Raw genomic sequence first — 27,434 nt, forward strand, 5'->3', positions numbered from 1 at the left:
TTTTTTTGACATGTCATCGTACTTGGTAGCGAAATAAGACGTTTAGATTCATTCTTGTCTCTCCCCTTATGATTATAAAGTTATGAATACCGAAGTTGGTTCCAAAACTTGTTAATTCTTGAACTCAATAAGTTTCAAACTATATAATAATTGGTTTATACTATTTGTGGTTATTGTTGTATTATGTAGAAAGAAATTGTTACAGATATTGTTGTATCGGGAGAGAAAAAGGGGGTGGACTTTTCTACCCCCTTTATTTCTTAAGCAGTCTTTTTTTTTTTTTTTCATTATTCTTTTAAATCTACACTCTTTTTAATAACACTTCTTTTATACTTGACCAGAGACATCAACTAATTATTAGTGTTATACATACTAGAAATGAGGAGTAGCATAACAGACAGCGGTGTTGAGGTTATTTACCCAACACAAGTGCCTAGACTCAAACGTGAGTATAGAACAGTCAATTCGGAAATTGCTTCTCGAATGGAAGCAAGAGCTAATACTACCTCCGAATTCGACACAAGCACTGACTACACATTCAGTCCCCAGAACATTAGTAGTTTCCATTCACCCTTTAACTCTTTGAATCCACATTTAGTTGTTAGTACTCCTGATCAGAGCAAAGTCAGGTTTCAAGAGCCTCACTCTTTGAGACATGGTAATCTTGGTATGTTTGACAATCCGGTAGCGGTAGCGATGCCACCATACCAAAATAAGGAATTTTTCCGTTTTTTACAAACAATGGCCAAGGACTTGGAAATAGAGTTTTCTGAAAACTGTGAAAAGGACATTATTGAGAAGGTTTGTGACTTGAAGAGATCTTTAAAGAGTAATCAGTTTCAAGCTTCAAAATACTCTGAGGAATGTCGTGATCTTCAAGAGAGGTTAAATATCAAGCAAGTAGAAAATGCCAAACTTCAACAACAAGTAGATCAAAGTGCCAATGAAGCAAGAAAAACCTTGTCGGATTTGTTAGCTTGTAAAAAGGACTGTGAGACAATTGAAGCAGAGCTGTTGAAGAAAATGGAATCACAAGAAAAGTTGATTGGAAAGTTGGAAAGTGAATTGGCTAAAGTAACCAAGAGAGAAGCTCAATTGGCAAAGGAAAACCAAACTCAAACAGCTATAAGCAATGAGATACAGAGTTTGAGCAAAACCCACGAAACAACATTGAGTAAAAAGAAACAATTGGAGACGGACTTGTTGAATTTGCAGGAGAAACAAAAGAACTTGGTCAAGGAGAACCAGGACCTCAAGGCGTTAATTCTGTCAAATGAAAAAGAATTGCAGCAACTCCGAAAACTAGCAGAAGCAGCAAAAGATTCAACTGAAGAAAAGAAGCAGTTGGAAAAGAAGATTGCGTTTACCAAATCCAAGTATTTGAAGAAAATGAAGAATGTTGAAAACGAATCAACAAAGATTATCCATCAATTATACGTTGAAATCAAAATTTTGAAAAACATAATTGAACTACATGTTGATAACTCGAATTTGGCGTCAAACGAGTTAACTTCGCCAATTGAGGAAATAAAATTAGAGTTGGATAAACGGTTGTTCACATCTCCCGAGTCCGATTCTAATGTGTTATACTTGCGTCAACTATACGAAAACAGGTATATCAACGCTTTAAATGAATCTAAGGAACTTTTAGACTCAAACAGGATAAATGAAACAATGATTGTAAATCTATTTAAATTGAGTATTGGCTATTTCGAAAAATTGATACCTAGACATGAAAAAAACTCATACTTTAATTTACTAGTTAAAGAATTGCACAATAGAAAGATTTTGCTGAAAAATGACCTAAATTTGATTAACAAGTTGGTCGAGACGTTTGATTACTTATTTGGAGAAGTCAATTCAAAGATGACAGAAGTGGAAAAAAGGGCCATACCCAATCTATAAAATACCTAACAATGCCTTCAATGTCCAATGTTTGTTTGTCTTTACACTATAACTACCATTTCAGTAAATTTGCATTTATATTTGGTTGCGCTACTCAAAATCAAAATTATTTTCTTTTTTTTTTTTTTTTTTTTTTTTTTTTCCCCTTTTTTTTTAGCGCAAATTTTTTTTTGCAGCTATTATACTCTGTGCAAATTAATTCTAGGTTAACTTGCAGGGTATGAATTTATTACGTAGTGCCTATTTCAATTAATGCCTCGTGAACAATGCCCCCGTGGGCTTTTAGAAAATGTCTACAATTCGAATTGGATCAAAATCTCAAGACAACGTGGGTTTCTCCAACGTATATATACTATGTCTCGGTAGGTTGAAAAAGATGTATATTTTATAGACTTTGGTTGAAAGCAATATGCATATTCCATACTACTTTCCTACTATTATTCTCCTGCAAGCATTGTTTACCAATGCAAAGACATATACGTTTCCCGCATTTGAGTCGTCTACAACATACTTTGAGCAAAGCGATCCTCAAGTTTCAGTTGCCCAAGTGAAGTATTCTCAAAACTTTGGTTTGAAAACAGAGTTTTCATGGCAAGACGTTCTAGACCAGTTAGATGCAAATCATAAGTTATTCTTTTTGATTAGACACGGTTTCGGTGTACATCAGTGCAATACGCCATCAACCGACTGGACATGCTACTGGGAAACATTAGACGGCTATGATGGTCAAGTATGGGCTGATGCTTTGTTAACTCAAAAAGGGATTGATGAGTGTACAGCACTTTCGAAACAGATCAAAAGTACCTCAAACTTCCCCTTTCCAAATACGCATTATAGCAGTCCATTGAGAAGAACATTGCAAACATGGCAGTATGTTTGGAAGGATATTACCAATGATGCTCCCATAATCAAAGAATACGCAAGAGAAACTTACGGAATTCAAACCGAAAGTAAACGCCACAGCAAAACTTATATTCACTCAAATTGGCCATATGCCACTTTTGAAGATGGGTTTACCGAGGATGACAAATTGTGGGAGGCAAATTCGAGGGAAACGGGCCAACATCGTAAATTTAGAGCAGCATCATTATTAAACGACATTTTCGACTCAACGAGCAGTGATGAAAAAGTGATAAGCATTGTGTCACACTCTGGTATGATAGGCTCATTGCTAAAAGTTGTTGGTCACAGAGAATACCCTGTTGATAACGCAGTGTTGATTCCGGTTTTAGTCCAGCGGAAAAAGCATAAAACAAAGGATTATGTGTTGGATAAGCCCGATAAGACTTTCAGTGATATTTGTCCTGATAAGCCTTCTCAGATTACCCAAGGACCAGGTTTGACCTGTAGTGCTGCTCCTTTCAGTGGAAGTAACTGAAATATCTTGCTAAGAGTCCTTCCTAATCTAAAGAATCTACTGTTTCTTCTGTCTTATCTACTGATCTTTACTGATCTCTACTGATCTTATCTACTGATCTTATCTACTGATCTCTACTGATCTTCTCTACTGATCTTCTCTACTGATCTCTACCGCTCTTCTCCCTACTGCTTTTCTCTGCCGCTCTTCTCTCTACTACTTTTTTCGCTAGTGTCCTGCTCTTCTCATCTCTTTTGGTTTATCACGCGTTTGGTGATGAAAAAAAAAGCAATGAATTGGAACCTCGTTTTAATGCGCGCCTGTTTTTAAAGTTTTTCACTTCTCAAATAGAGGAGAGGGTTCATTGACCATAAGTCAGATGGACTTACTCCAAGTTTTGAATGGCAGTCAACTGAGGAAGCGACTGCGTAAGGGGACGGAAGTATATGGCAAACTGAAAATCTCAAAGCAGACGGGAGAAAATGAAGTATTTAGTGCTACGGAGATTAATGCTATCGAGGACATCAATAACGAGCCTGATGATGGTGGTAGAACTCCTATGGTATCACTCAAGACTAATATGAATAGAACAAAACCAAAAAAAGACTTTAAACTAGTGCAAGACCTGGCTTTGAACAGAAATATAGACTCCCTTCTTATAGAAAACCCTTTTCCGTTGTCAGAAGATAATCCTATGAGAGGTGAAAACTACCCCACCACCACCACCACCACCACCACCACCACCACTGTGAGCAATCCTGGCAACTCTCTATTTGCAAGGATGATGGCAGCGAGCCGTGAGGTAAAATTGGCAGAAAAAGCAAAAAATAGTAAACTTTCTTCAGAGCTGCGACGACTTGATCAAGACAGACAAATGTACGATTGTACATTTGTTGACTTGGATACAGCTCCTACCAGCAAACCAGGTAGTCTATTAAACACGATATATGACCCTCATGGTGCAGATGAAGAAAAAAGTTATTTTGTTTCCCTTAAACTAGATATGAACAAGATTAATAAGTCAAATTTGAATGCGGTGTTGGGGGAAACACGAGAGATTGATGCGGCAGATAATACAATGACAACCGTAGAAGAAGCAAATATCGAAAAGGCAAAAGAAGATGAAGCTTGGACAGATTCTTCTGGTAACTCTTTATTTGCATGTGAGATACGTAGTGGTGCTAGTGCCTTAATCAAGCAAGCACTGTCGCCAAAAGTGAATAACATGAAACCTCAAAAGTTTGAATCGAGTGAGAATTTGTTATTTAGATATGATGGAGACTACCAGAAGACATTAATACTAGAGAAAGATACCTCAATTGACTTAAATACAACTGAAAATGACGACGACAATGACGACGACCTGTCTAAGAACAAACCAACTTTTTTTGTAACACTAAAAGTAAACTCAAATAAGCACAAGACCAATGAGAATGGAGCTCAGAGACTGATACCTAGCAACTCAATATTTGCCAGTATGATGGCTGCCAGTCGAAGCTCTGTAAATACAAAACCATCATTACAAGGGAAGAAAACAAAAACTGTCAACTCCCAACTGAACGGGTTTCCACAATCATCTCGAGATGATCGATCCCCAAAAAGAATTAACCAGGAAAAGATTGAAGAAATCGATTCTTCACGGAACATTCAAAACAAGGACAATACAAATACGATGGAAAACAATGTTTCTCAAGATACACAAAAGGTGTCTTTATTTGCAAGCATGATGTCTGCCAGTCGAAATGCTTTCAGGTTGAATCCTCTCCAAAAGCTTAAAGAATTGGAGCCTCCACATCTCAAACCAACTGAGTTTCTAATATTAGATCATCAGAGGCGGCCGTCTCCTTCTCTTGTTGGACCTACTAAACAGAAACGCAAAAATGGTGTTTTTATTGAGGAATTTTCCGGATTATGCCCCTCAACAGGTACGAAGACACCAACTCCAGAATACCTATATGAAATAAAAGATGATGATCTCGCTGATTGTGCGTTGAAAAAGTTACCAAGGTTGCAAAAATATCCTCCGTTACGAGCTGTCTTTGATTTGATAGGACAACAGAATAGCAGCGAGTTGTGGGTTAACAAGTTTCAGCCGGTACGCATGGACCAATTGCTTATCCACAAGGAGAGTATTAATCAAGTTCGCAATTGGATTGGTAACTCGTTTCTCAAAATGAAGAGTCAGGCACCTGTTCAAGGCGTCAATAGATATTTCAAAACAAAACAAAACAATTCTTTTATAGTATATGACGACGAGGATACGGAAGATGAAGGGTACCTGCCGATATTAATTCTTCAGGGTTCTTGTGGGTCAGGAAAATCAACTGCTGTCCATACTGCGATGAAGGAACTAAATGGGTATGTTCATGAAATTAACAGCGGCATGTCTAGAGGAAGAAAGGATATTTTCAATGATTTGAAAGAGCTTTGCACTACGCAATTGGTACATGACACCAATGGGTTCCAAAAGGGAATAATTTTATTCGAAGATGTTAATGTTCTTTTTGAACAGGATAAAAGTTTTTGGACTGTAGTTCAGGATCTTATCAAGGTTTCTAGACGACCCATTGTTATCACGTGTGAAGAACTATGGAACATTCCAAACACTTTAGTTCAGTGTGCACTAGAGGATGACTCGATCATTTATTTAGATGACTTTGTGGTATCGAGAAAATTAGTTTTGGATTATTTGTGGTTGTGCTGTTTGGTCAATGGATTTGATGTTGAGGATGCTATCATTGGACAAATCATTGATGAAAACTGGAACGGTAACAACTATGACTTAAGAAGGTCTCTAGCCGCCTGTGAGATGATGTGCAAGGTAGAGAGACGAGGCAAGTTGATAGTAATCAAAAAGAATAAACCTGACCTCAAGAATTTAACTTCAACTTCAACTTTAGATTCAGCTTCCTCCTCCACCTCTGCAACAGCAGCAGCAACAGCAGCAGCTTATAAAGATGAGCTCCAAGCCATGAGCATCAGGTTGGATTTGAAATCGTGTCTCAGTTTGGTAAAAGAGGAACATATTGACACTTTTTGGTTTTTGCCAAATCTCAACCATGATAATAATAATTATGATAATAATGATAATAATAATAATAATAATAATGATGATGATAATGATGATGATGATGATCCTGTACCCAAGTTTCATTTCAATAACGTCAAATTTGAGTACTTTAACTTCATTGAATCTAGGTCCAGAACCTCGCGTGCTTCAAGGTCAGTTTGCATTTCCACACCCACGATACCAAGCACGTCTTATTTACACAGCATTGCACCACAATCGTTTCTCCTTGATTTACTACCCTTTGCAAGAACATGGCAAGTTTTCCAAAGACAAATTGATTTATTTGAGAAAAAAACACAAGAAGAAAACCAACCTAGTTTAAAGAGATTTTTAGAGTATCGTGACTTTCAATATGATTCGGCTCTTGAAAAGACGCTAGTAGTTGAAGATATTCTTTTTTTTTTAAATTAATCTAGTTCTTGTTTTAACAACACCACCTCCAAATGATCTTGCAGCCTTGTGTTTAAAATTGGTCTTTTGTAATCGTCTCCAAGCTTCTTCAATATGATACGGCATAATAGGTGAGGCCAACTCATCCGGCTTATCGAACAAATACTTTCGCTTTTTAGGTTGTTTCTTTTGTTCCATGTTCTTTTCTCTCTGAATTTGAGTTAGCTTATCCTCTGAATTCTTGATATTCATAGCTTCTTCAGTAAGGGAACATACAATTTCAAATGTAAGGAATCCCAATATATCAATTACATCATCATTAGGTCTCGAATCGCATAGCTGCGCCATTTGGGCCCATTCTCGAAACCTTTTTGCTTTACGAAAAGTGAATGACGCTTGTCTACACTCGGCCCAGTGCACATACTCCTCTCGCGTCATATTCCTCGTTCTATCATCGGCCATTTTTAAGCGCTTTAAGGAAGCAATGGTTGCGGCTTTTTCTTCTTCGTCCACTTGTTCGCTTTCTTCAGCAGTTTCCAAATGTTGCTCGCTAAACATAAACTGTAATTCCCACGGTAGTCTAATTTTGGACTTTTTGTACCTCGATAGCATCTTAGAGCTGTCATTTGCGCCTTGCAGTCCTGGCGTGCCGCCGTTCGCGGCGCCGCCCGCTCCATTTCCTTCACCTGCACCACCTGCACCACCTTCTAGTAACGACTCTGTTCCTCCACCTTCTTGATCCTTGGCATTTTTCCTCACATCCTTCCACGAGAGGTATGTCCTTAGCCGGTTGACTTTTGCCTTATCATGTCTGATCAAGAAAATCACATCCTCGGGAGCAATGCTTTTGGACCCTCGACTATTTGCAGTCTTGGTGGTTTGTATTAAAATTTCAATAACTTGGCCACGCACAATATCTTCAATCAACGATGTTGTCTCAACAGGCGGGTCATTGGTTTCGCCAGAAACAAACATCATTTGTTGTATTTCTATCCTATACTTGTACTTGTTCTCACTAGCCATCTTGGACTCTCACCGGCACCTACCGTCACAACAACTAACAAGATACCCCTTTATCCCAACTTACCCCAAAGGTATACCATATATATATATATATCTTTAATTTTAAAGGCTTCATTTTAAAAGTGCGGTGTATTTTCCAAAAATGGAAAGTGTCGCTTGCTCAATGTCCAATGCGTTTTTTGTGACAATTCAATACTCGATCCATCGCATCGCTCAAAGATTTAAATATGAAAAATTCAAGATTAAAAAAATTTTTCAAATACACCACTTTTTTTCTTTTACACTATCGAGCAAAACGAGGTAGTGGAGCACATTGTGCTAATAGATAACGACTAATTGTATGTTAGATTTATATGTAATGTGGTTATTCAAGAGTTATTTTTTTTGATGAATTCGAGTGCATTTGGCTCGAGACGTAATGTCGATGTGGAAAAACCCTAGCTACCTTTTTTTATTTTTGTCTGATTATAATATAACTTGTTACCATATACTATTGGGAAGCTCCACTATCGAGCGAAGCGAGATAGTGGAGCACATTGTGCTAATAGAATTTTTACTAACTTTGATTACTAGACACTATGGAGCGAAGTAAAAAGCTGCACTATCGAGCGAAGTAAAAAGCTTCACTATCGAGCGAAGCGAGATAGTGGAGCATATTGACTACACCGACATAGACACTATCGAGCGAAGCGAGATAGTGGAGCCCATTGACTACTCTCAAACCTCATCACAATCAAGCGAAGCGAGATAGTGGAGCTCACTGACTACTCTCGAACCTCGACACAATCGAGCGAAGCGAGATAGTGGAGCTCACTGACTACTCTCGAACCTCGACACAATCGAGCTCATTGACTACTTTCAAACCTCGACACAATCGAGCTCATTGACTACTCTCAAACCTCGACACAATCGAGCTCATTGACTACTCTCAAATCTCGACACTATCGAGCAAAGTGACACTATCTCGCTCTGCTCGATAGTGAAGCATACTGACTAGCTTATTACGACACTTTGACTACACCGACACTAGCCGCTGACACTGAATACTCTGATTGACTTTTCAAGTACACAGTGATTTGGTGTGCTCTTGTCTTTTGCTAGGTTTTCGTCTTGGCAAACTTTTCATTATTTTGTCAGAGTTTGAGTGATTTGGTGTGCTATAGTGTCGCTGCACGATAATGCGGTAGCTAGTGTGCTCTACTATCTCGCTTCCTCGATAGTTGATGTGTCGATAGTGTTTACTTTGATTAATTTATACAAAGATTAGTTAAAGAGTCGTATACCAGAGTCAATAGTAGCCACCTCCTCATCAAGGTCCCTTTCGTCTTCTTGGTCAATATCTTCTTTTTCGTTCATATTGACTTTTTGCCCCAATAACGAAGCGAAAAACTCATCAATTTGATCATCATTCCATTTCCATTGTCCTTTGGATGTTTCGAAATTGGCAATTTGATCTTGTACATGAAATCTTAATTTCCTTCCCTTTGAAGCCTTTGTATCAACATTGTTTGATAATTTATTTGCTCTTTGTGCTGACTTGATTATGGTAATATTTGTAGTTGGATCCGACATTTGAACTTTTCTATCAACCAAATCGTTTAGTAATACACGGTAGAAATCCTCATCATCAAAGATGTACTTATTCTCCATGCCTTGATTCTTTTCACGTGGCATATTATTCTTTGCAGGTACTATAGAATCATCGGTTTGCACCTCTGATCCTACCTCTTTGGTTTCTTCCTCCTCAATGTAGCCAATGGGTGTAACCTGTTTTCTGTTCAATTTCGTTCTCTTGATTAGTCTATCCATGTCCGCTAAATTGTTCTTCACCTGCTGCTCAAAAGATTGGTTGATGGCCTTGAATTTACTTGCATTGATAGCACTACTTCCAGAGGAGTTTTGAACTTTGGTTGACCATTTGTTCAAGACGTTTGCACGCTCGCTGCTTAGTCTCTTGTCGGCATTTGTAGTGACAAGCGAATACTCCTGAAATGTCCTCTTCTTTGAAGCCTTGATTTTGGTATCCTCTAATTGAGATCTAAGCTTAAATATACTATCCAACAAGCTGTAAAGCTGGGATTTTGTTTCTTTGACTAGCGAGTCGGTGGTGGATTCGGACCGATTATCTTTATATACTTGTGCGTTGATTGGTAGCTTATTCGCCGAGTTGATTGCTTTTTGGAACTTGATTCTGACATCAATTAGTTTATCATAAGTTTTATTCTGCTGTTGCACTGCAAAGCCTTTCAAGGAGTCTTCAATTGCAGACTGTGATAGTCTATTGATAATCAGGGAACGCTCTTTCTCCACCAACAGTTTGATTATATTTTTGCTACGACTGGAATGAAGATGACTAGATGGTGCATTTGCAAAATCTTTTCCTGACAGTGTCAGATCCGAATCTGAATGAGATGACGCATCGGTCGTATCATCCTCCACATCTGAAAATTCTTGAGGTTTTTCCTGTACCCCATTTCGACTGGCCTCTTCCTCCTCCTCCTCCTCCTCTTCTTCTTCTTCCTCCTCCTCTTCACTCGTTTCTTCCTGGTACAATTCACTTCTCGAAACTAAATCCCCAGTATACTTCTTTCCTAAATTCATACCCTCCTTATTTCTCAACATAGACTTTGAAGACACAATATAGTGTTCCCTTTGTAATTCATCATCTGACTCCAGCTCATCTGAGTCGTCAATGTCCTCATCCTTATGTTGAAATAAATCTCCTGTCAGTTTACCCGACTCAAAGTCCTCAATATCATACTCATCTTTGGGATTGTATGACTCCGAGATTTTCTCAGCTAGCAGTTTCTTCACCATAACGAGTTAACCTTGTGTGAGCCAACACGGGTTTTTTATTCAAGATGGAAGCGATGAGCATCTCAAAAAGGTAAATGTATAATTAGAAACTTTTTTTTTTTTCCGCACTAGAGATGAGGAAAGAGATGAGAAAAACAGAGTCTAAATGCAAGTCTAACTTTGATGGATTCTATAAGGTTGAATTGGGAACCCACGAGCAAAGAGGATCTACTAAACTTACCAGAAGTATCAATACGGGATAAGATTCAGATACACACGGGTTTATTGGAAAAATTGAAAAATTCAGTCTTTAACCTTGCTTCTTCTCTACCAATTGGATCATACGTTTAATGCAATCAAACTTGTAACTCGAAAATTCCTCTAATTTATGTATGTGAAGATCTTCCAGCTTGTTTAGATGAAGATTTTCTAAATGAGGTTACACTATCGACACTATCGAGCGAAGCGAGATAGTGGAGCACCATTGACTAGTGACACTATCGACACTATCGAGTGTCAATATAGTGAGTGGCAGCTAGTGTGCTCCACTATCTCGCTCTGCTCGATAGTGTCGGCACCATTGACTAGTGACACTATCTAGCGAAGCGAGGTTCTTCTAAATGAGCTAGTGTGCTCCACTATCTCGCTTTGCTCGATAGTGTCGGCACCATTGACTAGTGACACTATCTAGCGAAGCAAGGTTCTTCTAAATGAGCTAGTGTGCTCCACTATCTCGCTTTGCTCGACAGTGTCGATACTCAGACAATTCTATAATCAATATATAGAGATGACTCCTTGTCTTAAAGCTGCCCCTGTATGTAACATTCGGTCACGTGGGGTGGGTTGCTCTAGACTCGCAAAGAAAATCCTCATTTTGTTCCATCCTTGATGTTTTTAGTAAGCAAAATGGAAAATCACCAAAGATTTTCCGTGTATATAAAATAAAATGAACACACACTGGTCTCCGCCGTTATAGGCTGGAAAAAAAAGGAACATTTTTTTTCTTCCTTCTAGTTCTATTTTCTTTTTCACACATTACCAGGGTCAATTTCTTTATTCACAATGGTTACTGCAGTTACTTCAAAAGCTGAGTTCGATGAAGCTATCAAGTATCAAGGGTTAGTTGTTGTTGATTTTTTCGCTACTTGGTGTGGTCCATGTAAAATGATTGCTCCATTATTGGACAAGTTTAGTAATGAATATTCAAATGTCAAATTCTTAAAAGTGGATGTTGACGAATTGAACGAAATTGCTGAACAATATGAAGTGAGCAGTATGCCAACTTTGATTTTTTTCAAAAATGGACAACAAATTCATAAAGTGATTGGTGCTAATCCTTCTGCTATCAAACAAGCAATTTCATCAAATGCTTGAAGATAAAATTTGGTAGGGTTTGTACAGTATATATGTATGTTATGTATAAAACAGAATAAATAGCCAAAAAGAAGAAGAAGAAGAAGAAGAGTTGTTTTTATTTGATGTATATGTGTCAAACGATAACCTTGTTTAACAATTCTCTCTTTACTATCGAGCGGAGCGAGATAGTGGAGCATACTTGCTTGATAGACTACTGTCTCTTTCCTATCGAGCGGAGCGAGATAGTGGAGCATACTTGTTTGATAGACTACTGTCTCTTTAGTATCTCACTCTGCTCGATAGTGGAGCATACTTGCTTAATAGACTACTATCTCTTTATTATCTCGCTCTGCTCGATGAAGTTAGTCTCATAATAAGAGGAACTGTCTTGGAAAAAACCCCCAAAAGTCAATGCGCTTAGTGCACTTGGTAGTAAACCAGTACCAACTTGTATTTGAAATTGCTCTACCCCTTTAAATTCCATGAGTAAGGGGTGTTGATACTACATACTGCTCCACTAGATCGCTTCGCTCCCTAGTGTCGCTAGTGAGAAAGAGAGAGAAAGATAGAGTCAGTGCATAATAATACTGTTTTCTACTATTAAAATTTACTCAAAAATCGAATCTCCTCTCCTTATACAAGTAACTACTCTTCAGGGTGCTTACTCGTATAAAAATATTCCTAACTCCCAAAAAGTGTTCCACCAAAAACCATTCCATAACCATCATCCAAGTTTTCAATAATGTTGTTAAACCAAAACCCAATCAATACAACCACGTATATCAAAATCAAAATCACCCCCTTAAAGTAATTCGACTTTCCCTCTGCGTAGATATAAGTAAATAAATAAATCGAAATTAATGTTGCAATAATATCCCATCGAGGAAACACTAATGAAAACATCTGTTCAACGCTGACAAAATCTTTCACCATCGAGTACACCACAAGACATGGAATCTGAATCAAAACAACTTGTAGTGCATATGCACTACCAATTTCCATAGATAATGCAACATTACCACTAATAGCAAATGAAATGGCATTCAAAAACTCCGTTGTATTTGGAACCAAGGCAAAAATCGTTAATCCTAAAAATTTGGGATCGATTGGGAACTCTGCCAAAATGGAATCAACATTATCAACCAATATTTCTGCAATCACAGCATATAATACTGTGGCCCCTAATAATATTACCGTCGATTTACTTCTTGACCAGTTCGGTGCATCGTGGCCACCAATATCGTCGTGCTCATCGTCTTCTTTATGTTCTTTTATTGGATCATTGTCCTGTATGCGTGGCTCTAACGGGGGCAAATTTGGTGGCTGTTGTTGTTGTTGTTGCTGTTGTTTTGGCAAATTCAACGCTTTTGATTGAGAAGGATTCATACTTGTTATACTAGGAGATCTAAGATAATCATCTCTGCGCACAGCTTCATGCGAATTCGCCGCCCAGATAAGTGATGCGTGCGTTCTCAAAGTAAAATATAATCCACATATATAAGCTGCAAATAAAGCTAGAGCAACAATTAACGAAAATGGCTCAATAACTCTATAATAAAGTGAATCCAAAGTGAATGACGGTTGAATGAATCGACATTTTGTGCAGTCATCGATACCTGACTTCACATCGCAACTCTTGCATTTGATTTCATAAGCTCCATAGATCTGGTAAAATAATGATGGTGCAAACATTATCACCATGGCAAACAACAACATTGTAGAAGAAACACCAGCAGATCTGGGATTATATCTTTGTGTTTTTCGCTTTAACGCCCCACCGCACATGGAAAGACCAGGCAATAAAAGCACACCTCCCAAAATAGAGCCTATCATTGAACCTTCAACTATTTTCCCCTTTGATTGGTTCAAAGCAACACAGTATAAGAAAATTTCCACAATCGTAGAGAAAAAGGCATTGATTACTGCACCAACACCCATCGACGATTGGGCCGAAATGGAAGCAACTGCTTGTCCAATAAAATACGCCAACGGTATGATTGAAAATAAACACAAGCAGAATATGGTACTTGAATCGGTGAAAAATGTCTTCCATTTTAGTTTGTCCTTGAGGAAAAAGTTATCAACAATAACAAATATCACAACAGACAATAAGTTGATGAAGAAAATATTCGTTCCGTCTATAGTATACTTGTAATAGTGCATACCACAGCATCTATAAGTACATAGCACAATCGTCTGTTTTTTCTTGTTCAAATTTGGATTCTGATCTCTTTTCTTATAGTACTCTTTTTCCAATTCAAAATCTATAGCCAATGGATGACGCCTCATGTGATAGGTCAAGATACGTGTGATATTGGCCATTGGAACGGTAAAAACTATCAACCAGCATAAAAGCCCAACGATAAAAGAAACAGGCTGCAAAATGGTATAAAAATAAATGTAAAAAGCAATTCTGCCCACGTTCCAATTCCCTCTTCCAAAAAACCTCACCTTGATATCACTGTTTTCTTGGTCTTGGTCTTCAGAGGTAGTTTCTGGCACCTTATTCTGATTACCATCTTCCAAAGAACTATAAGCGTCCCTTAAAGGTCTGCCTTTATGATCTTTCAACAATGGAGCCGAGTCGCTAGCACCTGTATACCGCCTGGGTGGTGCAAAAAATAACCGACCTTCTTCTTGTAATCGCCACTGATGAAATTCGTTCAATGTTCTTCCCTCCAGCATGTCCTCATTCAAGTAATTTTTGTCCTTGTTTAAAAGAACAAACTTCCCAAATGGATATAACCAGTACTTGCCCAATTTCAAAAATGCTTTTGCATAGGGTCTCAGTGACTTTTGAATTCCAAAACCGGAAAAGATGATGACAAATGCAGCACCAACGAGACACAGGATGTAAATGATTAACCCTGCAGTTATACTCCACGCCAAATTCGTTAGTGTAACCCCCCAGTATATCTTTGCAGTTGGTGTTCTTGGGTCAAAATCGTGTATATCCTCGTCAGCTCTGGTAGCCACTGATCTTTTCTTTTTATACAACGATGGTTTCCAAATCTTAATACCAAAGGGATGAGTTGAGTTAATGGCAATTTGTCGGTCCCTCAAATTGAGTGACTCCAAGGATGAGCTGGAATGTATAGAACCATTATCCCCTAACCCATCTCCTGCTTCTGCACCTTCGTCGTCGTTTTCATTTTCTTGTTGTTGTTGTTGTTGTTGTTGTTGTTGTTGTTGTTGATCTACACTATCTAGAGGCTCATTATCTTCCCAATTGATCCGTTTTTTGCTTTCATTCTGTCTTGTGCGCCATTCCCCCTCTCCTCGAAGGTCTCTTATGGCTGCCTCTAGAGTGTCTTTGTTTTCAGAATCTTGAACTTGTCTTATGGAGCTCTTGTTATTCCATCTCATAGACAAAGCTTTTAAAGCGTCGTTGTACCCTTCCAAGTAATCTTTATCATTTACTATGCTCAGGGTAGAATCGAGGTTTTCGTTTTCATTTTCGTCGTCACCTTCTTGTTCATTTATATCGTCATCCACAGAATAAATCAATTTTGGATGCGACACACTAGCACTCGGTTTCAAATGAGGTCTGGATTTTCTTCTGGTGACACTAGTTGACCTGTTTCTCGTACTTGTTGACAGCAGCACATTCGTGGTACTAGATGCTCTTGAATATTCTTCCTGAGCCAAGTGTTTGTTCACTAAACCAGATTGACCCTGGACCAAATTCAGCATAATCTCTCTCTTCTTCTCTCTCTCTTTCTCTCTCTTTCCCTTTCTCTCTATCTCTACTTCACTTTACTCTATTACCACTTACAAGTCGTATCCTACAACTTGGTTACCGAAACTTAATTAGTTGACTTTTCGTCTATAATGATATTGAATGTTTATTGCAATGGTCTTTAAAGAGCGACGCGCAATTTACTCAAAAAAGAAAAAGTTAGGCGATGACGCTACCATATACACTAAGGAACCTGGAACCTGGAACCTGGAACCTGGAACCGGGAACCGGGGCTCAGAAGAGACATGATTTGGCGAGGGGAGGAGAGGGGTTGGGGAAGGGGGGGTTATGGTTACTCTTTACTTTTTACTCTTTACTCGCCTAGTCTATGGCCCTTTCCCTTGAATGCGCCATTGCCTCCGAACCATGAATAGCCGCTTGCGTTGGCTGTTGTTGGTTCCACCTGCGCTGATGGGCCTTTTTTAATATTTGAAGGATTGTTTAAAGACGGGACTGTGAATGCAGTACTCCTTACTGAAGTGCCCATGGGGTAAGATAATATTTTGTATAGCCATTTTGGTGCTTTTAAGTAGCCCTTGTCGTATATGCTATCATCAATGTAGTCAAAGCGATTACTGGTAGGCTGCTGGTTCACATATGTCATTCCAACTCTTCTTCCCTCGTCACTACGTTTCTTTGTTCTACCATATGCTCCCGGTAACAAGTTGTGGAAAGGTATTGTGTTGGACTGGATGCAAAGGTAAAGATACCCGCTTAATATGCCAACTAAAGTATCTATCAACGCTACGGGCCCACCAAGGATCAATTTGATAATTAGATTGCCCAAGGGTAAGTAGTATGCCTTTATTGGGACAAGGCCCAATAAATTGATAAGGGCGTTTTTCATACTTCTAGACCAAACGTATGTCAAGCACGCCAATAGGTTCTCGTGGGGGAAATAAGAAATCGCAGCTGCATCTCCTGCAATCGCGTCCAAGGTGAAATTAATGAATTGAATAAACGTTCCACATATAATGATGAACCAAAGGTAATCGGGAAAATTCCCCTTGAACTTACCCTCATAAGCTTCCAAATGGTTTGAAAAGGTGTAAAAAAAATAAATATCAAACAAAGCATTGATCCTATTGGTAGACATGATCCCTGAGGGAATTAAAAATGACGTAACAAATCTATACCACCCAAGAACCGCGAGTGAAACAGTCTTGATAATCTCAATCGTTTGGCCCTTTTTAATTACCAATCTCAAAATCCAGTATTGCTCTACCAAGTCACTGAAATTGATGTACAAATTTGGAAAGGCGGAGAAGGATGTTACTCCCAAACACGCCAATACTGAGGAAATCGTGAAAAACCTCGTGACTGGGGGGATACCCTTAATGTTGTCTATTAAAGCATTGGTCATGGCTTGTGCTACTCCACTAGGGTGCTTCTTTTGCTCTTCAATTTATGAGTTATATGACTAAGAGCAAAAAAACTCATGGCTGGAAAAAAAAAAATGGACCGAGAAGTGAAGAAAAAAATGCACCAAATATTCAAGCGATGTAAAGATATATACGACTTGTCTTTCTAGGAGATATTGTTGAAAGACGTTGCCTTTTAAGAGATATATCTGCGCTTTCTTAACTTTTCGGCAATGAAGTTGGTACGGTTTCTTATGAATGTCCCCAATTCCACAAACCAACCTATTACAGTAGAACTAAAGAATGGAAATATTGTAAATGGAACGTTATTATCAGCAAATCCACAAATGAATCTCAATTTGAAAAACGTCAAGCTACAACAACTATATCAAGATCCTATTTTGCTACAGTTTATCAATATCAGGGGAAATCAAATTAGGCAGATTTTGTTACCTGACGACTTGAACATTGATGCTGTATTGGAGAAATCGCAAACGAAAATAAAAGGGCATGGTGCAGGACCAGGCGCCAAGCCGGTGTTGAGAAGAGGGGGCGCGGGAGTAGGAGGTGGAAGAGGTGGAGGTGGGGGCAGAGGGGGCAGAGGAAGGGGCAGAGGAAGGTGAGGAAGTAGGGGAAACAGGGGAAGGTGGGGAAGCAGGGGAAGGTGAGGAAGCAGGGGAAGCAGGGGAAGGTGAGTTTGTTGGTGGTACAAAATCGATAGTAGCCCACTGCACCTGGACTTGGTGGTGGCGTTCGCTACAGCTTTCAATGCATGTATTATTTCACTACTTAGGAGGTTTATTTACAAAAGAAAAATTTGGTCAAAAGCTCTTAAAACCAAGTTGGCTGTTTCTCGGCCCTCTTCTTTAATAACTTCTTGAATCCCGGTCTAGCCTTTACAATAATCTTGTCCATATTCTTAATTGCTTCTTCTCTCTTCTTTAGCTTCTCTTCTATTTCAGCCGGATTAGTTCGTCCAGCAGGTTTGATCATTCCTTGCATCCATACCTTATTATTATACTTCTCTTCATGGAATTTTCGTGGTGTTTGCGGTAAAAGGTCCTGTATCCCAAATTTCTTAGCCAATTTGAACAAATCAGCAGATCTTCGACGTGAATATAGCGAGTTGTACCATTTGCCTGTTTCTAAATTTTTGTTTGGAAAAAATGGATTCTTCAATGGGTCGTTAGTAGTTGATGGGCCCGTTTTATACTCGGCAAAAGGTCTAGGCGGGTACTTTATAAAGAAATTGTGCAATTTTTGAGGAAGCTTTGAAAACGCTTCTTTCGCCGATAATCCTGACATCGAAAAGATCTATGTATATGAAGGTGGGCAGTGATAAGTCTTGACCTACAGTTGAATAAGAAATGAAAAAAATATCCAGTGAGTGAAAAATATACAAAAAAAATTGAGGACGATTCAAGATTACATTTGGTAGCGGTAACGGATTTGATACACCTTTAGCAGATGTTTCAATTTACAGTCGACACTATCGAGCGAAGCGAGATAGTGGAGCAACACTGACTAGATTGAAACTAGCGAGCGAAACCAGATGGTGCAACACTACACTCTCGCTCTGCTCGATAGTGGAACAACACTGTCTAAACCCTCGCTCTGCTCGATAGTGGAACAACACTGACTACACCGACACTGGATAAAACTTGTGGACAGTTACACTCAAAGGTGTAAGGTTTAAAACGTATATACTCTGAGAATATTGGCCTAAAAGATTTCCTCTAGGCATATTTTATTCTCCACCTCTTTCTCTTCCTCTTCCTCTTCCTCTCGCTTTCTCTCTCTTGTAGTATTATTCTACCAATAAACCTTATTCAGGGCCATTGATGATACATTTGACGGTTCCTTTACCAGCTCTTACTGTATCATAAGCCTTGATTGCCTCTTCCCAAGAATACACATTGGTTATCAATTTTTCAAAATCAATTTGAATTTTATCCTTTCCTTGACCATAATTTTGCTCTAAAATCTTGATTGAGGTGGCATAGTCACCGTACCCATATCTAAAGCTTCCAAACAATGTAAGTTGTCTTGTTGAGAATTCAGCAATTGGAAATGGTACATCTCCACTGGCATTACCAATTTGAACCACTTTCCCACCGTCTCGAACAACTTCAACAGCCAACTTGATACATGGAGCAGCTCCAGTACACTCCAAAACAATGTCTGGTCTAATACCATCGAAAGCCTTGATCAAAGCCGAGGCGTTGCCACCACCACTTTTAGAGTTGAATGTATAATTCGCAGCACCAATCTCTTTGGCCAAGTCCAATTTCGAATCAAATATATCAACAACCATAACGTTCAACGCTCCAAAAATTTTAGCTGCTGAGGCAGTTAATAGTCCAACAGGTCCAGCTCCAAAGACTACAACATTTTCACCAAACGACAAATTAGCCAATCTGATTCCATGAACACCAACACTTAATGGCTCAACCATTGCTCCCAATTCCAAACTCACGCAATCTGGTAATTTGTAAACAAAGTCTTGTGGTGATTTAAAGTATTTACACAAGGTACCTGGCGGATTAGGAACATTGGGATCTGCTGGTGGTGTTGCAGCAAAGCTCATATCGGGATCTATCTCGTATTTTCCAGATTTATAAGCATTGCTGTATCTTGAAGGAACGCCCGGCTCTATAGCGACTCTGTCACCTACTTTCAAGTTCTTGACACCATCTCCAATCTCGCTTATGACACCAGACGATTCATGACCCAATACCATTGGCTTTTTCAACTGAAAAGGCCCGATCTTACCATGGGCATAGTAATGAATATCTGACCCACAAATTCCAGTTTTTTTCACTTCAACTATAACATCGTTGGGTGAAGTGATCTTTGGTGGTGCGAGATCTTCGAAAACAATGTCATCCACTTTTCTCAAGACTAAAGAAGGATTACCGGGCATTGCTGATGGGAGGTTAATACTATTTATATAAAAAAAAAAACCCTTCTAAAAAGGTTTCTCGAAATCTCGGAAGTGAAATATGTGTATGTGTGTGTGTGGAGGGGGGGGGGCTACATATCTATATATATAAAAAGAAAGACGATAGAGGGGGAGCAATCTATTTTCTCAATATGAGCACCTAACGCTACCCATAAAAGAGTCAGCTTCTTATATCCGAACACTCAACAAAATGTACCAAGATTCGTGTAATTTCAACGGGATAGTGTTAAATTAATGTGTGTTAAGGATACATCACGTTACTCTGTGTATCTTTTAGTTTAATTTTTTCTTTTTTTTTTTTTTTTTTTAATTTGGTTTGTTTGCAATATGCGATTGAAAAGATTTGATAGAAATATGAAAAGAGATGGAATATTATCGAGCAAAGCGAGATAGTGGAGCAGCACTGACTACATAGACACTACTCAAATTGAGTACAATGGTCATTCTCCATAGAGGCTATACTCTTTTTTGTATTTTTTGTTTTGTTTCTTGTCAAGCTGGGCTTAAAGTTCCATTAATCGAAGTATGTAATACCTATAAGCATTTTTTTGCCAAATATATATATATCTATACGAGAACTTACAAATAAAAAGAAAACAAGAAAACAAGAAAACAAGGCCTGTAGAATTATTAGGCCTGTAGCTCGCTAGGGACGTTCTTCCTGTAGCTCGCTAGGAATATTCTTCCTGTAGCTCGCTAGGAACTTTCTTCCTGTAGCTCGCTAGGAACTTTCTTCCTGTAGCTCGCTAGGGACATTCTTCCTGTAGCTCGCTAGGGACATTCTTCCTCTGTCTCGCTAGACCCCTTACTTGGCAACGTGTTGTAAAGCTTCTAAAACTTCCAATTCTAAATTAGCTTCAGCAGCGACTTTCTCATCTCCGGACTCGGCTCTCTTTTGAGCATCTGCAATCAAGCTCTTAACGGCGCTTGGGTCAAACTGGTCTGGTTTGAATGCTTCGATAGCACTGATAGTCAATTTATTACCGGGTTGCACCATTGCCAAACCTCCACTGACAAAGTATTGTTCTGTTTCGCCTCCTTTCAATATAACCTCCAATAAACCTGGTCTCAATTGCTCTACAATTGGAATATGGTTGGCCAAGATACCCAAGTCACCGTTAATGGATGGTAAGTTGACTTGTTGCACTTCGGAATCGGCGTATAGGGTCTGGTATGGTAACGCCAACGATAATTTTAGGGCATCAGAGGATGCAGTCTCTGTAGCATATGTTCTTCTAACAGCAGAAACCGACTGTTTGGCTACTTGACGAAAAGATTGTCTAAACATGTTCATCAACTAATCCTAATCAACGTTGTAGGTATTAAAAGTAGAACTGATTCTCTTTTGCTAACAATTTTCACTGGCTTTCAATACGTGCGCATAGAGAGAGAGAGAGAGAGAGAAAAAAAAAAAAAATTTAAGTAAGGCTTAATTATACGCAGTACCTAACGCAAATCTGTAATATAATTGGCTTGCAATAAAGATTGGTTCTAGATTACCTAATTGGGCAATATGTTATATTAGCTGCTAAATTGGTTCAAAAAGTTATCAACATCAAATTCATCACCCATTTGATTATTGTTGATATTATTTTGAGCATCTTCACCTTCAAACCCAGTATCGAGCAAGCTCATATTAAGTCCATCAAGAATCAGTTCATCGTTTCCCAATAGATTATTCATATCCAAGTCCATTTCTTCTACATTTTCTGTGCCAAGTTGACCGTTGTTGTTTTGATTTAGGTCGTTGACTTGTTTGTCATTGGCGTTTTTGGTTACAATGTTATTGTTCTGTTGTGGGAAATCTTCTCCGGCATTCTCAATGTCTATAACGTCAAATATGTTGTTGTCGTCAATCTTTTCCGCATCGTCCATGCTCACATCCAAATTCAAATCATTATAGTTCATAGACGATAAAGGATCGTTTCTGTCTCCGCCATTCTCTCTTTGAATCTCGTCCATGTCGAAACCAAGAAAGTCATTGAAATCGTTAAATTGGTCTCTCTGCTGCTGTTGATGTTGTTCCTGTTGCTGTTGCTGTTGTTGCTGCTGCTGCTGTAGGCTCTGTTTCCTCTTTTCTTCAGCTTCTTCCTCTTCAATCCTCTTCTTTTCCTCTTCTTGTCTTAGTCGTTCAAGTTCTGCCAACTCCCTTTCTGCCTGTGCTTTAGCCTCTGCCTCTGCCTCCGCTTCTGCCTTTGCCTTTGCCTTTGCCCGCGCCTCGGCTTCCGCTTCCAACCTAGCTTTCTCTGCGGCCTCGGCTTCCGCTTTTAGCTTTGCTTCTGCCTCTTCTCTCAACCTTTTCGCCTCTGCTTCTCGTTTCTGTCTTTCCAACTCCTCTTTTATCTTGATTTCCTCTTGCCTTTGTTTGTTTCCAATCATTGTGTCAATACACCATTTCGCATCGTTAAATTTGAAAATCGTTTCATCTAGTATCTCTCCAAATTTGTCAATATGGCTTGTCAATTGTTGTATTATCGTTGGTTGTATTAGTTGATTATTTGGGCCCGTAATCAACCTGCTCTGGTTCTTGTTGTTATTGATTATTTCAAACACAAACCCGGCAGTTTTGAGAATATCATTAAGAGAGTTATCTAGTTTTGTTTGTAAATTTGCTGACATCACCTCATAGACCAGACCAAATTTGATACCTCTACAATTATTGTGAATAATTTTTTTTTCCTTCTCGAGCGAAGCGAGATAGTGTTTTGTAGAACAGAGTGGGAAACACTATCGAGCAAAGTAGAAAACACCAGAGTGGAAAACACCATTGAGAGAAGCGAGATAGTAGAGTAGAGTAAAACGAGATAGTGTTGATGGCTGCTAGTCATTGTGCTCCACTACCTTACTCTGCTCGATAGTGTTGATGGCTGCTAGTCATTGTGCTCCACTATCTTGCTCTGCTCGATAATGTTGATGGCTGCTAGTCATTGTGCTCCACTATCTCGCTTCGCTCGATAGTGTCCATTTCTGTTTTGAACCATATCACGTTCTTCTAGAGAGAATCAACAGTATAAAACCTCTACAATTTAGTAAAGTGCAACTGTATTGTCCTGGCTCGCCCTACCTCCCTGGCTCCTCTCTACTCTTTACATCCTGCTCCATTAGGGAGAGAAGCAAGCTGGTATCGCTACTCGCTTCGCTCCCTAGTGTTGCTACTCTCTACTCTTTATATACTGCAACACTAGCTCGCTTCGCTCCCTAGTATCGGTACTCTCTACTTTATACTGCAACACTAGCTCGCTTCGCTCCCTAGTGTCGCTCCTTAGTGTCGCTCCTTAGTGTCGCTATTTTTTGATTAAAAAATTTGCATCCATTTTACTCAAAACATCATCACCAAAATCTACAACTGAGAAAACCACCAAAACAAAAGGTTTATTAATACACATCAAGTAAACAACTAACGGCACTGTTTGTAATATATTACATTACTCTCAGAAAATTATATAGATTTTCAAACTAATATACTTTTTTCCTACTAAAAAGCTCTTTATAAAAAACTCAATTAGCTCCAAATAAGCATCGTTTCACCAATTTGTAGTATAGTTCCTTTCTCCTTAACCAATCCAATCTCAAGTCTCACCTTAATTGTTAGTGAAATCGCGAAATTTCAAAACGCGAAAAATTGTTAAAAACGTCAAACAAACAAAGAAAAAAAAAAAAAAAAGGAAAAGGAAAAAGAAAAACACAAACTTTTCCATATTCACGGGTCTTTTGTGAATCAACCAGTGTTTTTTTCCCTTTCCTTTTTTCTTGTTTGGCATATCGCTAGTGGGGAGGAAGTGAATTATGTTATTTTTCACTATTACTTGCGTATATTTCATTTACTATTCCGTTATTTGGTTTGTTGTTGATTAAAAGGTTTTGGCTATCATTACATATCAAAGTTTATTTCATAAACCTCCTAAACAATACCAAATGTTAACTGACTCACTAGTCTCGAATCAAGGCCCGTTGAGTAATATCTGGCTAGCCGCCAATTACGACAAAAAGTTGACCAAACAGCAGCTTCTAAGCACCAACATCGTTGAGTCGACAGAATATATCAGCAGCTATAATCAACATGAACATCTACATGAACTGGGACAAAGAAAGAAAACAGAAACAGACACCATCACATTAAGACTTTCAGGACAGTTGCTCTTGGGTATCGTTAAAATATATTCAAGAAAAACAAAGTACTTGTTGGATGACGTTAACGATATCTTGTATAAGCTAAAGGCATCATTTAAACTATCGAGTGGTGTTCAATTGGGATCAGATTCTATTATAGCCTCAAATCGGATAAATCTACCTCCAAATCAAACCACGCTTGCCGATATAAACGCGGTCACTTTACAAGACCAGGTATCCGTTTTCGATCTTCTTTACCAAGAAGACTTGGATTTGAATCTGAACGAGCACGAACCTGTCAATAATTTGGCAACCGTGTTTACATCAGTTGGTCAAAACAATGATACCCAAGACACGTCCTTTAACCAATCAATTGAATATGGCAGAGGTATGGATCACAACGATGACACGTCTCACAACTCATTCAATGATATGGAACTAGACTTTGACTTGAATTTAGACGATAATCAATCAATAGAACAAGGAAGAAACGCGTCCATACTCGGTCAAGAAGAAGTAGGAAGAGGAGAAGGAGGAGTTAATAATGATGATGAGCTTTCATTTTTAGCCGAGTTAAATAAATCAAGGAACATTTTCGAGCTCGAACTGGGGCAGCCTATCATTAACATAAACGAAGAAGAAGTAGAAGAAGCAGGGGAGGAAGAGGAAAGAAGAAGAGGTGAAGGAGACATTGCTCTTCAAAATCAAGCATTTTCCCAACTGTCTATACGAAGGCAAAAGCGTAATAGAATAACCGAAGAGGGAGAGATGATAATACCTAATAGAAAATTGGTGGTGGATTCTGAAGAGAATATGGGTGGAATGTCTGTTCAGCTTCTCAAAGATAATCAAGAACTATTAATGAGTTCTCTGAAGGAACATTACATCACTTTGAGGCTTTCTGAGGATGAAAAATTAAAACTAATTCAAGAGCTAGCACAACCTCCATTTTTTTCAAAGAGAAGAAAATTGTGTAATTTGGACACTCAACTTCAACTTAGATGTATGGAATTGGCCCAGTCAAAAGAAAAGAAGAACGAGGAGAATGACGACAATGAAGAGGAAGGGAAAAGCGACAAAGAAGACGACGATGAATCAAACGCCTCTAATGGCTCTGCTCTGGAGACTGAAGACACAAGCTTTGACCTGTCGATGGATTTAGACTTATCACTTGATGTTGATAGTGACGAGTCCGTTCGTCTGAATACAGATGACGAAGATGAAACAGACTTCAATGGAGAAATGTCAAGGCGAACTGCTAGGAGTACTAAACAAATAACAAAGGAATTGCAAAACCAATTTCGAGTTTCAAGTACAGTAACCTTCAACACCTTGATGGAGGCTGACATGAAACTGCAGAATCCAATTGGTATGAAACATGGCAAATACCTCAATGCTAAAAGAGAAGGTGCGAGATGCTTTTTTGAGTTGTTGGTGCTAGCAACTAACGAGTGCATAACCTTACAACAAGAACAATGCGATACTGAGGTATCAAAGGACGTAAACATCTCATCAAAAGACAAACTATACAACTTTCTATAATAGTAATAATAATAACATTGATGGCAATAATAATGACAATAATAACTACATTTTCAGAAATCCCTTATCGAGGTCGTCCTCTTCGACATCAAATACGTAATCCTTATTAAGCTTTAGGATTTGAATCTCTCTCCCTTTACCTATAAGCATCTCCATGGGACCATTAAATTTGATTTGTTTGATTTCGTCTTCTTCCTCGCAAATGGTAATCACTGGTTTGTAAAGCTTTTTAGACAAATTCCAAAACTCAACGAGATATTTTCCAAAAAATCTCCCAACTGTAGTGAACTGATATTGATTTTGAGGTCGTTTGATTATTTTGTTAATCACATAATTTGTGGGTATCACTTTATAGGGTTGCGTTTGACCATGCTTCCAAATTCTTAAATGCCAATCGAGGTGAGAAGTCACAATAAACTCATGACTCAACTTTACCATAGCAGTGACAAGAAGACCAGCACCAGCACCAGCACCACCAGCACCAGCACCCTCTGCCTCGTGAGCTTCATTCATTTGTTCATCATAGAGTTTACCGTCGTTGGCAGCTAATAACAACTTCGATCCTAGTTCAATGTCGTCGCCAATAGTTTCTTTACTACCCGTATATATTCCATGTTCAATACAAAGACGGAAAATTCCGTCCTTCTTTACCAACTTTTGAGAAAACTTTGGCTTACTTAGTAAATTTGTGGACCACAAATTCGTTACACCGTCTTTTGAAACTGACAATAAACAATTGTTAACATTTACCTTGAGCTGCTCCAAAAGCACTATCTTGCTTCGATGCTGGAACCATGACTGCTCACTTCCTAAGGAGAAAAAAAGCGAGTGTGTAGATAAAGTCGGCACTTGGATCAATGCGCTATCGTCAATCTCCCAAATAACCAACTCTCCATTCTTCAATGCTCCTATTATCCTGTTTCCTTGGTGAATATCGAACTTCAATTGTGTTAGCTCGGAGGAGCATGTGAGATAGTGATAGGGGAGTAGTGTTTGATCCTGGAGTTGATACAAGATTGCAAAAAATTCGTACTGCTGTGGCCTTTGAAAACCGACTAGTATCTGACTTGCAGTATGTGGCGATATGTCAAAAGTTTGTAGCTCACGATCAAGTGGGAGGATTATTTTACTTGAAACAAACTGCAACTTAGTTTTGGACTCTACTTTAACGGGATCCAATTCGATTGTTTTGGTAATATGTAATCTGTTTATCACTTTGATAGACTCTATTAATGCATTGCTTAGCTCAGAATCGGAAACCTCTATTTTATTAATGACTCTGGGCTTTTCTCTTTCTAAATTACAACTATTGCTTTTGCTGTTTGTATCGTTGTTGTTATTGTCCTCGGATATTCCTGTTACTTGGACCCCTTTATCAAACCGACGTAGTTCAACATCTACTTGAAAAGTTTCAGCTTTTAATGCATCTTCACTATTAAGTTCAGAATCCTTGGTTGATAGTTTTGGAGACGTGCTAGCAAAGCACACCGGCGCTGTTTGCGTTGCCACATCAATCTTCTTGAGTAACTCAGAATCATCAGTTAAACTCCCAACTTGTGTAATCCGCTTCCGTTTAAGTTCAAGTAATCGCTGGCGTTTTTGTTCTAGAATTCTATGTCTTTCTTCAGACATCCGCTGCTGCTGTTGGTGGCGTTGTTGCTACTATTGCCGCTGCTATTAGCGTTGTTCATCTTCATCTAAAAGGGTTATGAAAAAGATATTTTGAAAGACGTGTTGAAACTTACATCATTGAAAAATTTCGTTTACAGATATTTTCCAAGCTCCAAACACAGAACACAGATACGGGTACCGGTACGGATACG

The 27,434-nt window shown here is 38.7% G+C and overlaps 15 protein-coding genes across 15 annotated transcripts; 6 read left to right on the forward strand and 9 right to left on the reverse strand. All coding sequences in view use genetic code 12, as the record gives it.

The window, feature by feature from the left end:
• Positions 1-378: 378 nt before the first annotated feature.
• KGF56_000268 (uncharacterized protein) lies at positions 379-1,905 on the forward strand (the record flags this gene model as incomplete). Its single annotated transcript, XM_049323917.1, has 1 exon — positions 379-1,905. One exon carries the CDS (start codon positions 379-381, stop codon positions 1,903-1,905), a length of 1,527 nt encoding a protein of 508 aa, XP_049182720.1.
• Positions 1,906-2,314: 409 nt separating this feature from the next.
• On the forward strand, positions 2,315-3,283 carry KGF56_000269 (uncharacterized protein; the record flags this gene model as incomplete). Its single annotated transcript, XM_049323928.1, has 1 exon — positions 2,315-3,283. The coding sequence occupies one exon, from the start codon at positions 2,315-2,317 to the stop codon at positions 3,281-3,283; it is 969 nt and encodes a 322-aa protein (XP_049182721.1).
• A 358-nt stretch (positions 3,284-3,641) lies between these two features.
• Positions 3,642-6,610, forward strand: KGF56_000270 (uncharacterized protein; the record flags this gene model as incomplete). Its single annotated transcript, XM_049323940.1, has 2 exons — positions 3,642-6,484; positions 6,592-6,610. The coding sequence occupies 2 exons, from the start codon at positions 3,642-3,644 to the stop codon at positions 6,608-6,610; spliced, it is 2,862 nt and encodes a 953-aa protein (XP_049182722.1).
• A 124-nt stretch (positions 6,611-6,734) lies between these two features.
• On the reverse strand, positions 6,735-7,825 carry SPT3 (transcriptional regulator; the record flags this gene model as incomplete). The annotated part of the gene is made up of 2 exons (XM_049323951.1): positions 6,735-7,753; positions 7,810-7,825. The coding sequence occupies 2 exons, from the start codon at positions 7,823-7,825 to the stop codon at positions 6,735-6,737; spliced, it is 1,035 nt and encodes a 344-aa protein (XP_049182723.1).
• Positions 7,826-9,008: 1,183 nt separating this feature from the next.
• On the reverse strand, positions 9,009-10,562 carry KGF56_000272 (rRNA-processing protein; the record flags this gene model as incomplete). Its single annotated transcript, XM_049323962.1, has 1 exon — positions 9,009-10,562. One exon carries the CDS (start codon positions 10,560-10,562, stop codon positions 9,009-9,011), a length of 1,554 nt encoding a protein of 517 aa, XP_049182724.1.
• A 1,041-nt stretch (positions 10,563-11,603) lies between these two features.
• Positions 11,604-11,915, forward strand: TRX1 (thioredoxin; the record flags this gene model as incomplete). The annotated part of the gene is made up of 1 exon (XM_049323973.1): positions 11,604-11,915. The coding sequence occupies one exon, from the start codon at positions 11,604-11,606 to the stop codon at positions 11,913-11,915; it is 312 nt and encodes a 103-aa protein (XP_049182725.1).
• A 663-nt stretch (positions 11,916-12,578) lies between these two features.
• On the reverse strand, positions 12,579-15,590 carry KGF56_000274 (uncharacterized protein; the record flags this gene model as incomplete). Its single annotated transcript, XM_049323984.1, has 1 exon — positions 12,579-15,590. One exon carries the CDS (start codon positions 15,588-15,590, stop codon positions 12,579-12,581), a length of 3,012 nt encoding a protein of 1,003 aa, XP_049182726.1.
• A 359-nt stretch (positions 15,591-15,949) lies between these two features.
• Positions 15,950-16,999, reverse strand: KGF56_000275 (uncharacterized protein; the record flags this gene model as incomplete). The annotated part of the gene is made up of 1 exon (XM_049323994.1): positions 15,950-16,999. One exon carries the CDS (start codon positions 16,997-16,999, stop codon positions 15,950-15,952), a length of 1,050 nt encoding a protein of 349 aa, XP_049182727.1.
• Positions 17,000-17,230: 231 nt separating this feature from the next.
• Positions 17,231-17,620, forward strand: KGF56_000276 (mRNA splicing protein; the record flags this gene model as incomplete). Its single annotated transcript, XM_049324005.1, has 1 exon — positions 17,231-17,620. One exon carries the CDS (start codon positions 17,231-17,233, stop codon positions 17,618-17,620), a length of 390 nt encoding a protein of 129 aa, XP_049182728.1.
• Positions 17,621-17,828: 208 nt separating this feature from the next.
• On the reverse strand, positions 17,829-18,302 carry KGF56_000277 (mitochondrial 54S ribosomal protein mL59; the record flags this gene model as incomplete). The annotated part of the gene is made up of 1 exon (XM_049324016.1): positions 17,829-18,302. The coding sequence occupies one exon, from the start codon at positions 18,300-18,302 to the stop codon at positions 17,829-17,831; it is 474 nt and encodes a 157-aa protein (XP_049182729.1).
• Positions 18,303-18,822: 520 nt separating this feature from the next.
• XYL2 (L-iditol 2-dehydrogenase) lies at positions 18,823-19,920 on the reverse strand (the record flags this gene model as incomplete). Its single annotated transcript, XM_049324027.1, has 1 exon — positions 18,823-19,920. The coding sequence occupies one exon, from the start codon at positions 19,918-19,920 to the stop codon at positions 18,823-18,825; it is 1,098 nt and encodes a 365-aa protein (XP_049182730.1).
• An 844-nt stretch (positions 19,921-20,764) lies between these two features.
• On the reverse strand, positions 20,765-21,247 carry ATP16 (F1F0 ATP synthase subunit delta; the record flags this gene model as incomplete). The annotated part of the gene is made up of 1 exon (XM_049324038.1): positions 20,765-21,247. One exon carries the CDS (start codon positions 21,245-21,247, stop codon positions 20,765-20,767), a length of 483 nt encoding a protein of 160 aa, XP_049182731.1.
• Positions 21,248-21,480: 233 nt separating this feature from the next.
• CTA26 (Cta26p) lies at positions 21,481-22,578 on the reverse strand (the record flags this gene model as incomplete). Its single annotated transcript, XM_049324050.1, has 1 exon — positions 21,481-22,578. The coding sequence occupies one exon, from the start codon at positions 22,576-22,578 to the stop codon at positions 21,481-21,483; it is 1,098 nt and encodes a 365-aa protein (XP_049182732.1).
• Positions 22,579-23,874: 1,296 nt separating this feature from the next.
• On the forward strand, positions 23,875-25,611 carry MCD1 (kleisin alpha; the record flags this gene model as incomplete). The annotated part of the gene is made up of 1 exon (XM_049324061.1): positions 23,875-25,611. One exon carries the CDS (start codon positions 23,875-23,877, stop codon positions 25,609-25,611), a length of 1,737 nt encoding a protein of 578 aa, XP_049182733.1.
• Positions 25,612-25,656: 45 nt separating this feature from the next.
• Positions 25,657-27,243, reverse strand: KGF56_000282 (uncharacterized protein; the record flags this gene model as incomplete). Its single annotated transcript, XM_049324072.1, has 1 exon — positions 25,657-27,243. The coding sequence occupies one exon, from the start codon at positions 27,241-27,243 to the stop codon at positions 25,657-25,659; it is 1,587 nt and encodes a 528-aa protein (XP_049182734.1).
• Between the last annotated feature and the right edge of the window lie 191 nt (positions 27,244-27,434).

The sequence above is a fragment of the Candida oxycetoniae genome (assembly GCF_023343755.2).
Source record: "Candida oxycetoniae strain CBS 10844 chromosome Unknown scaffold8, whole genome shotgun sequence".
NCBI classification, from domain to species: domain Eukaryota; kingdom Fungi; phylum Ascomycota; class Pichiomycetes; order Serinales; family Debaryomycetaceae; genus Lodderomyces; species Lodderomyces oxycetoniae.